We start from the raw sequence: 11840 nt of genomic DNA, 5'->3' as shown, positions 1-11840 counted from the left end.
GCTTAAGTTCTTTTGGATTATATCCTCACATTTGAAATATGTCATCTATCAAAACAGTGGATCTTTTCAGTCATGGGAGAGGACTAAAACAATTGTCATGCAACACTGGGATGAGAAATCTGCCCCTGACTTTGGTGTGCACTTGAATTGGTCTTCTTTTAGTAAAGACTAATGAAGATCATCTCTGAACATTCCATGTTTTGATAGTTCTGCTTTTTTCCAGGCCTTTTTCACTGCCTTTTTAATGGCTATGCTTGTAAAATTTAGGTGGGATAGATCCTGTATTGATGTTATACATATACTAGTCTTTACTGATTAGTTTTGGGTAATAATACAAAAAAAATCATTCCAGTGAGAAACTCACGTGATATACTGCATGGTAGGCTAAATGGAGCGCAGTGAAAAATAAACTTATTTGGGGGAAATCCTAAGTTTTGCATTATATCCATAGGTCAAGCAAACTGTAATGCTTCCTTTTTAGCCGAATGACTACACCTCAACTCACGGATAGTTTGGGAATCACTTTGAGAGAAGGAAGCGAGAGGAATAGAACAAAGTATTGCATTGAATCCTTAAACAGGAATATTGTTATACTCCTCATTTTTATTTCAGATTCCATTTTATATCATACATCTTTTTCTCATGCTGTATGGCAATGAACCAACCATATTAATCTGTGGGGACATTATTTTTAAAAAATAATATTTTGAATCTTTGCCCTTTGTTTCAAATTCCTGGAAGTATAAAGCACATATGTAACAGTAGTTGGTGGATTTTTTAAGCAAATGCAATAACAGTTAGACTTATATACTGTTTCACAGTGTTTTTTACAGCCCTCGCTAAGTGTTTTGAGGGTCAGCATGTTGCCTCCAACAATCTGGGTCCTCTTTTTACTGATCTCGGAACTAGCCAGCAATACTACATTCTAACCACTACGCTATCATGGCTCTTTTTCTTTCTTTTTTGCTATATATACTTTTGTTTTCCTTTGAAATTATCTCTGAATAACTTCTTAAAATTTAAAAATGTTCAGTGTAATGTATATTCTCATTTATATTTTATCAGCCTCATAATTAGGGAATTTCTCCCCACAGTAAAATACAGAATAATGCATTCATAATTTTGTTTTTAAATTTATTTGTTTTTAATCTTGTTTGTTCTTAACTTTGTTTAGTTACTTTTTTTTGCAATGTATTAACATAAATGACAATAACTGCTAGATTGGACTTACAGAGCTTTTAATCAAAAATAACTGGTACTTAATAAATACAGAGTTAGAATGGATATATATTTAATAACTCTTTTCTATTACATTTTAATTAAGTTATTGTATACTGTTGAATGACATTTTCTGAACATCAGTCTACACTTTGGCAAAAATAAATGCATACATAACTAGCTTCCTCACTCAAAAGCTAAAAAGTGCATGGCAACAGCAACTAGAATAATGTCATATTTAGAAATAAAAGAATATTCTTTTTGTTATCTAACAAGAAAAAAACCCTAACTAATCCTTTCAATTTTTGTGGGCCAAATTAGACCAAAATGGCCACATACTGGCATGGCAGTGAGAACATTGTGCCATAATTGACAATTATGATTCGTTGCTTTCATATGATGCTTCACTGGCAACTGAAGTTTTTGATTCTACTTTGTTTCTGGTTTTCTTTCTTTTAAAAAAAGTTATTATCTGGATTTCATACATGTGCAGAAGAAAAGCTATAAAGAGAATCCCTCCTATTGACACAGCTACAACTGTAGTGATGAGATATTGTCCAGGAAAAGCCAGTGGTGGATCATCAACATAAATCTGCAATAAAAATATATCCCGGTAAACTGAAATGTCATACTACTTTAAAAGGTGTATCTTGAGATAGATAACTTAAGTTTACATTAGTAAATGTACCTTTGAAGCCAAGTCTAGCATTGCAAGTTTAAATACAGATTTGAAAATTTATTACATTAAAGAAGCAGAAAGAGCAGCTACATTTCCATTTTAGGACTATTCAAAGTTTTAAAATACAGTACAGGTACCGTAATCCTTGACTTATGACCAATTAGTGACAGTTCGATGTTCTGATGGGCCTACCTGGGTAGTGGTGGTACTTATGACCTGAATTCAAAGATCCTGTAGTTGTATCCCTGTGGTCACTTGACCACACTCTATGGCAATTTGCAATGTTCTGTGGTCACATGAACACATTTTGTAACCATTTTATAAAAGGTCATGTAACCAATTATTTTATACCCAGCATAAGTTACGATAGTGATGGACAAGTTCCACTACAGTTGTAATCTGAGGTTATATGTATATTATAAGAACTGAATAAATGGATGAATATCAATAAATCAGTCAATCAGTATCAAAGTCTTGTAACGTTATATTTGTATTACTTAATGGTATATTTGCTTAACTTGCTTAAATTCTAGAAAGAGACAAATAGGGACAACCATTATAGTTCTCAATGGAACTATGTCTACATGGAGGGAAGTATAAATGAGGGTACCCCAAGATTCTATCTTAGGTCCAATGCTCTTCAACCTCTTCATAAATAGTTTAGATGAGGGAATAGAAAGGGAACTCATCAAATTTGCAGATGACACCAAACTACGGGAAATAGCCAAGACCTGAACACTGGGCCCTATCCAACAAAATGCAATTCAATGGTGAGAAAAGTACTGTAAGGTTTTATACTTGGGTAAGAAAAACCAAATGAATAGAATAGATGGTACCTGGCTCAATAGTATAACTGTGAGAGGCATCTAGGAGTCCTAGTGGACAACCACTTAAGTATGAGCCACCAGTGTGCGGCAGCTGCCAAAAAAGCCACTGCAGTCCTAGTCTGAATCAACAGAGGATTATCACCACACGAACTATCAGTAGTGCTATATACTGCGTTGGTAAGACCAGACTTGGAATACTGCATCCAGTTCTGGTCCCTGCAATATAAAATGATACTGAGACTCTAGCAAGTGAGTAAAGAAGAACAACAAAAATGATTAGGGGGCTGGAAGCTGAAACAGATCATGAATTGCTGTTGGGTATATCTAGTCTAACAAGGAGCAGGACTAAGGGTAACATGATAGCAATCTTCCAATATCTGAGGATGTCACAAAGAAGAGGTGAGTGAACTAGAGGTGGGTTCTTACCAGTTTGGACTGGTTCAGCCAAATAGGTACCGTGCATTCCCGAAAATATGACATGTCCTGATAATAAGGCCATGCCACATTTCTCTGGTGGGCAAAAATATAAGCCTTCCCCTGCAAATAAGCCCCCTGGACAACCACCCACCTCCAGCCAGGCAGAGTGCTACTCACCAACCTAGCGGTATCCCGGGGGGGGGGGGGCAAAGGTGATTGCATTGCTTGGCACCTCCAGGATACCGCTAGGTTGGTGAGCAGTGCTGAGCCCAGCTGAAGAGGGGGCGTTGCTGGGTGGCTGCCCTCTTACGAGTGAGCTCCCAAAGAGCCGGGCACAGCCTCATGGGCGAATGGCTATGTTGCACTGTCGCAGCAGCGCAACACTACAGTCATGAAGCGACCACGCTCATGATCAGCCACCCGGAAACCCCCGTTCCAGCTGAGCAAACTACCATTCACTGATCTAGGGGTATCGCCAAGTCACGTGAGCGCCTGTTCGCCGCTACCCGGCTCCCGCGGCTTGGCGCCTTCGAAATGCCAGTGAATGGCGGTCTGCATGGTTGGAGAGGGCGGTTGCATGAGTGGCTCTTCCGCTCTCGCTCATGTGCCTTCCAGCCTCATGATACCCTGGCCCAGCTCTCCCTGCAGAGCCAGAGCACCCCCACTGCTGCCTCTGCTGCCACCACCACTGCCATCCCAGCCCATGGCTTTTTCGGTGGCTTCCAAACCGAGTCTTCTGGCAGTGGCCAATCTGGGCGTACGCTCTATGGTTGTGGGCCAGCTGCAGGCAGAGCGTACAACCATAGAGTGTACGCCCAGAGTGGCCACTGCTGGAAGACTCGATTTGGAAGCCTCCGAAAAAGCCATGCTGGGATGGCGGTGGCAGCGGCAGTGGAGGTGCCCTGGCTCTGCAGAGAGAGCTGGGCCATGGCATCATGAGGCTGGGAGGCACGTGAGCGAGAGCAGAACAGCCGCTCACGCAACCGCTCTCTCCAGCCGTGTAGAGCGCCATTCACTGGCATTTCGATGTTGCCAAGCCACGGGAGCCAGGTGGCGGCAATCACACGGCTTGGCGATACCCCTAGGTCAGTGAATGGCGCTGTGCCCGGCTGGAAAAGGGTTTTTCCGGGTGGCTGCTTGTGAGCATGGTCGCTTCAAGGCTGTTGTGTTTGCTGCTGCAATAGCGCAACACAGCCATTCACCCATGAGGCTGTGCCCGGCTCTTTGGGAGCCCACTCGCAAGAGAGCAGCCACCCTGCCATGCCCCTGAACTGATTCTCTTGGCAGCTCCTACAGCAGCGCCATCTTGTTTTTGGCTTCTGCGCATGCACAGAAACACTTTTTTAGTATTCCATGAGCAAACCGGCAGTAGCAGCAGGCGGAACCCACCCCTGGAGTGAACATATTCTCCAAAGCACCTGAGAGCAAGACAAGAAGTAACAGAGGAAACTTATCAAAGAGAGAACCGACTTAGAATTAAGGCAAAATTTCCTTGCAGCGAGTACAATTAATCAGTGGAACGACTTGTCTCTAGAAATTGTGGATGCTCAGACACTGGGTTTTTAAAGAAGAGATTGGAGAGCCATTTATTTAGAATGGTATAGGGTCTCCTGGTTGAGCAGGAGACCAACCTCCAAGGTCCCTTCCAACTCTATTCTTCTGTATTCTGTGTATTTCTGTTACAACAATCTTTGAAGCAGGAAAGGTTCCACTTGCTACAAGGAAAGGAATAGAGAGTCTTCCTGTGCTCACGGCTCTTTTAATATGTTGGGGGCTATGAAGACCGGATGCAGTGTTTGCATTCTATCAATACTCATTTGTAGAAATGTTACCACTCAGAAATTGTGGGGGCACTTCAGACAATATCATTTAAATTTGTTGAATATGGGATTGTTGTTGATTATATCTGTACTAAGTTACTGTATATAAATAATTTTGCCAATGTAATTATTCTATGTATTTGAGATTTGTTTCATAGTCTTCTATATTTCAATACTGTGAAAAATATACCTGAAATTCATCAAATAAATTGCAAAAGGAGACTCTGGGAATAATGGATACTCTGAAATGGAAAAGTTCAGATCCCTGTTAAAAAGAAACATTTTTATTAGTGCATAATAATATTTCTTTTGCTACAAATACATTTTCTAGCATTGCTTAATCTGCTAAAATTAATGTTATTTTGAAGGTCATCTTGAAGGATATGAATGTAAAAGTCTATGGGAATTTTCAGTCCTCCAGGTTATGGTTGTCCCAAAGGTGCTTTTCCAAAAGGCAAAGGGACTTTCTTGTTTTTTTTCTTTGCAAACCCTTCTCCAGCATTCAAACAGAATTGAAAAAGCTTCTTGGATGAGAAGAAAACATTTTCAAGAAGAAAAACCCAAGAAAGTTCAACTGCCTTTTGGAAAAGCATCTCTGGGACCTGAATGGAAATGAATTCTTTTCTCTATTACCATTTTACTTTATTTGCAAAGTGGGATTTGCTGCCCTAAATAACTTGATTGGTTTTAGATACATGTCTTTATTTGGACAGATGGATAGGGATTTCAGTTAAACTACATTTATCAAATATTGACTGTCTATCTAGGCCAGGCGTGAAATGCTAATGGTTCAGGACGGTTCGCAGAACTGGTAGTAAAAAAAATACTTTAAAATGTAAAAAAAAAAAAGTTCCGACGATCGTACGTTGCACAGATGATCTTCAGACCTTTTTCTTTTTGCTTTTTAAGCATTTTTTTTACTACAGGTTCTCCAGAAACACGGGGGTGGGGGTGCTGAGAAAGAAAGAAAGAAAGAAAAGGGAAGGAAGAAGGGAGAAAGAAAGAAAAAGAAAGAAAAAGAAAGAAAGAAAGAAAGGGAGGGAGGGAAAAAGGAGATGAAAGAAGGACTACAAACCTGGCACTAGACGCAGCTTCAGAGGATAATCCAGGGCTGGAAGGGACCAACGCTGTTCCAGCAGGGCTTTGTTAAAGTGAGTTTCTGTCTTTTGAGCCTCCAGTTCATTGGTGGGCTTCAAATTTTTTTAGAAACTCTTCTGTAGGTGTGGCCTGCTTTGTGGGAGTGGCTTGCCAGCCATGTGGCCAACTGGGAGTGGCTTGGCAGTCATGTGACTGGGTGGGCATGGCCAACTTGTAAAATGTGGTGAAACTCTCTCACAACACTCTTGCTTAGCAACCAAAATGTTGGCTCAGAAACTCTGGCATTTGAAGCACACAATTCTTAAAGCTGTCAAGTTACAAGATCCTTGCACTCCTAACCCTTTAGAAAAAAATAACCAGGGATGTTCAAACTTGACAGCTTTAAGACTTTAAGGTTTAGATAGAACTCTTAGAGGTGGGCAGGGCAATTGGTGAACCAGCCAATCAGTGAGCAGTGGGCGGGGCAAGCGTGGTGCGGACGGATAGGGGGAGGGAGCTGGAACCGGTTCTAAATGGCACAGTAGATTCGTGGAACCTCTTCTATAGAAGAAGTTAGAACTGGCAGGAACCCACCCCTGCTCCAGTTACATAACTCCATAGCCATGCCCACCCAGTCACATGATCCCACCACACCACAAGCCACGCCCACAGAACCCTTAATAAAAAAAATAGATTTCACCACTGATCTAGGCCAAATCTTCCTTCTCTGAATATTCATGAATATGCATATCATGGTGCAGTTTTTTCTTTGCATTGGGAAACAACTAAAATTAGAGAACAATCTGCAAATATTTGTACTGAATTATTTAATGCAATGTGTATACTAACTAATTGTAGTTCATTCAACAAATCATAGATAGCAAAATCATGCAATTTTAGCAAATCTGATTTTTTTTTCTTGAGATGCAGGTATTCAATTTAAGATACACCATTAGGGTAATAATTAACATTAGGATGAAAAAAAATCCCCCTTTGGTGTGAAAACAAAGATTTTCTCTAGAGTTAAGATTGCCAATTGTTTTGACCAAAATCAAGACCAAGGAAGAAAGCTTTAACCTATCTGTGTCTTGTGATGCCAATGACATTCACATTTCTCCCAGACTGTAGGTATTAAAGGCACTTTTCAACCTGCTTGCCTTGCTGGATTTGCTTTGTGTCAGGCAGTTCTTTGAGTTCCATGGGGAGGAAGGTTTTTTACAAATGTAGTTTCTATTTGGGCTGCAAAAACCTGGCTGATAGCTACTTGACATGTACCATCTCGCTGCTCTCTAAAGATCATTCAGAATTTTAGAGCCAAGGTATGGTATTCCTAAAACAGGGTGGGGTAGGATTCAAAATATGGTGTGCCAGATTGTGGCAACACTTTTGGCTTATCTATTCAAAATACGTATTTTATCAGAAGCTTACAGTTATTGATATAGTTAGCCCATCTGGATTATACAACTTGCTTTTGATCTTCTTCTTCAAGTATGTCCTTAGTTTTAACAAACTTAATGTTTCATTGGTACCTGAAAAAATATTTAAAATAGTTTTTGAGTAATAGTTCTACACATTGTCTGACTATACATTCCAATAATAAATGAATTTTACATAAAGGGTGACTAGCCCATGCTTTGAATAAAGATATCCTTTAGCAAAAACTAAAAATTTAGATTAGAAATCAGAAATGGAGATCTATCTGCAGCAGATTTTTTGTTACGATGATAACTTATGATGAAAGGGCAAACTTAAAACTTGGTAAAGCAAAGTATCATCAAAACTCTTTATCATGAGTAGAAACTTTTCAAGAATAGTGAAAATGAAAATGAAAGTAGATAGATCTGGAAAACAATATTTTTCATTTTAAGTTATTGAAGGTTTGGCAAGGAAGGGAGATTTGAACATTAAGAGTGATCATACAGGGTCAGGCTGGATAGCCTCTCAGGGGCCCTTTCATGTTGTTATTATAAAGTAAAAGACAGAGTTTGAAACTTGTAAAAGAACAGGAAGTATGAAGCCTAGCCGCAGAGTTCAGTTAAAGTTCTCACAAAACCACAGAGTTCAGCTAAAGTTCTTACAAAGCCACGTAGCCATTATGAGACTAGAGCTCCATACCTGCGGCCCAGACAAAAGGGGAAGCAAGACAGTATCTGCTTATAAGGCCTCTTTCCTCAAGGTAACCAATCAGAAATGGGTTAAGTATTTCCGTGTTGTGCTGCTTTTGACAAAGTATAAGAATGTGTGCTTCCATTAGAAGAGTTGTTCAGAAGTTACATGCTAGTCTTTGACTAGCTTTTCTGAACCTGGTTGCCAAATAAACTTCTCCTTGATCCTTAAACATCTAAGCCCTTTTATTTTCTACAACAATTGTGGTGACCGCGGCAGGTCTTAGAGTGGTATTTCGCTGAGGATGGCAGAGATGGCCCAATCGAGGCCATGTTGCCCAACCTTCAGGCGTCAACAGAGAGTTTCTCTGGGAGGAGGCAAACGATCCCCCTCGGGCATCCGGTGGACACTACTGATCCAAGAACAGGACCGGGATGAGGACAAGTCAATAAATTACACTGGCTGAGAAGAAGAAGACGCCTGCAGGCAGGTATTGTGGGAATTGTAGACCCACTCGGTTGAGAGTGGAAGAGGGGGCCTGATCACCCCCCTGGGATCTGGGACTGGCACGTCCTAACAAGATCCTAGAATTGTGTGGGAGGTTAAGTCACTGCAGTTCCTGAAGGCGACTGTGATACTCCAGCACCCCAGATCGGTGACAGTGTCTTAGAAATAGAACATGGGTGGTGAAGGAAGCGTTCCTCGAACACTTCTTCAATACATGTTACTCTATACATCTTGATCTTTAAAAATAGGCCAACACTTGTTGGGAGGTCAAAAGATAGATATAGAAAACTTTGGATCTTTAAAAATATGCCAGCGCTTGTGGGGAGATAAAAAAATTCAGAAAAGAGAAGACACTGAACACCCCAGAACAAAGAAGAAGAAGAAAAAAGAGTTGTAAGGTGTGTAGTCCTGGGTAGACATGATACAACACTCTTAGAAAAAAAAAACCCTGAGATATAGTCAGTTACCTGGATGGGTAACAAGCCTCAAGGAGAAAAAAAAGAAAAAAGAAAAAAGAAAAGGAGAGTCTCAATGAAACATTTAGCTCCTGTGTTGTTTTAACTTGCGTGTTTGTCTTTGTTGATGTGTTTAAGTGTCTTTTTTGTTTTTGTTTTACAAAAAAGAAAAGAGAGAGAGTCTCTGACATCAGTGCCCTCCACCTGTGTATCTTTGACATGAAATGGTTGACACTGAAGAAGTAGGAGAACCAGGGAGACAAAAGGTTGAATCAGATATTGGTTAGAAAGAACAAATGGTCCCATTAGGTGGGGCCAGAAGGAAGAAAACCAAAAAGGTTACCGAAGGGACAGATCAAGTGGACCACAAACCTGATCCAAGGAAGCAGTTGAGACAAAAACTCAAATTGCCCCTAAGGGAAATTTTATTGCCAGGAGTTGAGGGGGAGCTATGTAAGGTGTGGATATACTGTATGCTCCATTCTCAACGGCTGATTTATATAATTGGAAAAATCAAATTCCTGCTTATAGAGAAAATACAGATGAGATGCATGTCCTTTTGGCATCCATTTTTCTGAACTCACCAGTCTACTTGGGCAGACATACAAAATCTGATGGAAATTTTATTAAACCCAGAGAAAAGAAAGCTGGTGAAAGGAACCATGAATAAGCCTTTGAAGAAGGATCATGCAAAAGATCCGGACTGGACATGGTTACTGGAGGAACCAGATTGGGAACCTTAGTCCATTCATCTGCAAAACTATTGGACCTTAGTTTTGTTAGGACTCAAACAAAAGTTAGGAACTTATCAAATTCAACAGAAAAAAGGATGAAAATTCAGGGGAATTCCTAGAATGCATTTATCAAACCTTTAGGCAATATACTACATTAGATCCTGAGGTTGAAGAAAATAAGAGAATGGTCAATATGATCTTCATTGGTCATTCTGCAGATGACATTAGGGTAAAAATTACAGAAGACAAAAAGGGGGGCCAGGAAAGGCATCTCTGAACTTGTGGAATGAGAATACAAAGCGTATATTAAGTGGGCTCAAAATCTCAGAGAAGAAGGGAATTCAAAGGGCAAGAAGAAATGTCGTTTTTCTCGCCGAAGCCCTTAGACAGGAAAAGCAGGAGGCCAGGGTAACTGCCGGAAGAATTGTCGAGGAGGGGTCAGTAGTTAGAATCCCACTCCCAGTCAGAGGAAGAGCTCTCCAGTTAGCAAAAGGGAAGGTGGTTAATGTCTACACAGACAGAAAATATGCATTTAGAGTTTTACATGCTCATGGGGCTATTTTGAAAGAAAATACTCACTGATTTTGTCACTTGATACATGCTGGAAAAAAGCACATATGCCATTGTTAATCAGGTTGCTCCAGCCTGTCTCTGTTATGCACAAAACAGGCATTTGAGATTTTAAAGTAAGCATTGCCTCAAGCTCATGTTAAGGAACTTCCCAATCTTGAGAAAACTTTCTTGACTCAAGAAAAGGGAAGTGGCAACAACCCATTTGTCAAAACAATGATGAAGTAGCAAAAAAAGGGAGCGGCATTGCCTTAAAATCCTGGCCGCAACTGCTCTTCTGATCAAGGAAGCTAATAAATTGACTTGTGGGCAGCCAATTACTATATTTATTAGTCATGCAATTTGTGGAGTATTAGAAACAAAGAGCAACTAGTGTGCTTGCCCGGGGGAATTAAAGATCTCATATGGGGGATCTGCACAATCTCCAAGCTGGATGCTCGGATCCAGCAGAAAAGGGAAGAGCAGCTGACAGAAAAGCAAAGCTGTCAGCAACCCGAGATGATCAGAGCCACCCTGACATGACAGCTTATTGGAAATGCAAAGGGGACTGAGCCCCAGATATTCTAAAGCAAAGGAACTCTAGGCAACTGTAGATTTGAAGGGACATAAGCAGGGAGAATGGTATATACTCCCAGATGGAATAATTTATGTACCAGAAAATTTAGCCTGGCCAGTAGTAATAGACTCTCACTCAACAAGTCACATGGACAAGAATGCATTTGCAAAAGCCTTTTAGCGTATCATGTACATCAATTGCCTTCACTCACTATGTGCCCATGCTACTGAGAGATGTAACACATGTGCTCAAGTTAATCCAAGACAAGGACCTAGTCTTCTGCCAGGAAGTCAGCTCAAGGGATATTACCCTATGGATTCATTAGTTATTGATTTCACATACATGCCCAAGTGTGGGCTGTATAAGGCAATGCTAGTCATAGTATGTAATTATACTGGATGGCCTGAATGTTTTCCCACCAAGACAAAGCAGGCATGCAAAGTAGCTAGAATCCTACTTAAAAACATTGTGCCCTGATATGGAGCACAATGGGCCTGAGTTTGTGCATCAAGTAATTCAAAGGCTAGCAAAATCCTTAGGGACCCACTGGAGACTTCATTGTTCCCTGCACCCCCCAAAGTGGGGGTCGCGCTGAACATGGGAACCGCAATGTTAAAGAAAAGATAACCAAGGTGTGCCTTGAAACCCACTTTAAATGGGTGGATGCCTTGCCGCTGGCACTTTGGTCTGTGCATGCACTCCATGAAAGGGAATTAGGTTATCTCCTTTTGAAATGATATTTGGAAGACCCCCGGTTATAAGTGCTAACTTGAAAAATCACGTAGGGGACCTAGGTCTGTGGACATTGTATGTTACAAATAGGGGTTGGTTTTGTGGAACACCTAAGATTGATATTGCCCTTTCCCAAGTCACA

General features: G+C 40.7%; 1 protein-coding gene across 1 annotated transcript in view; it reads right to left on the bottom strand.

Moving 5' to 3' along the window:
* Positions 1 to 1357: 1357 nt before the first annotated feature.
* The window catches only part of LOC309386186 (cation channel sperm-associated auxiliary subunit beta-like), an 80142-nt gene continuing 69659 nt past the window's right edge, over positions 1358 to 11840 (bottom strand). The window contains exons 21-23 of the mRNA XM_081941292.1: positions 7467 to 7567; positions 5152 to 5226; positions 1358 to 1810 (exon numbers count right to left, since the gene is read on the bottom strand). Of these exons, the coding sequence (XP_081797418.1) occupies positions 1595 to 1810; positions 5152 to 5226; positions 7467 to 7567 (392 nt within the window). The 3' untranslated portion in view covers positions 1358 to 1594. The remainder of the gene's footprint in view (positions 1811 to 5151; positions 5227 to 7466; positions 7568 to 11840) is intronic.

The sequence above is a fragment of the Natrix helvetica genome (genome assembly GCF_964273705.1).
Source record: "Natrix helvetica genome assembly, chromosome: 1".
NCBI lineage: Eukaryota > Metazoa > Chordata > Lepidosauria > Squamata > Natricidae > Natrix > Natrix helvetica.
Note: the sequence above shows the minus strand (reverse complement) of the source record. Positions and strands in the feature narration are given on the sequence as shown.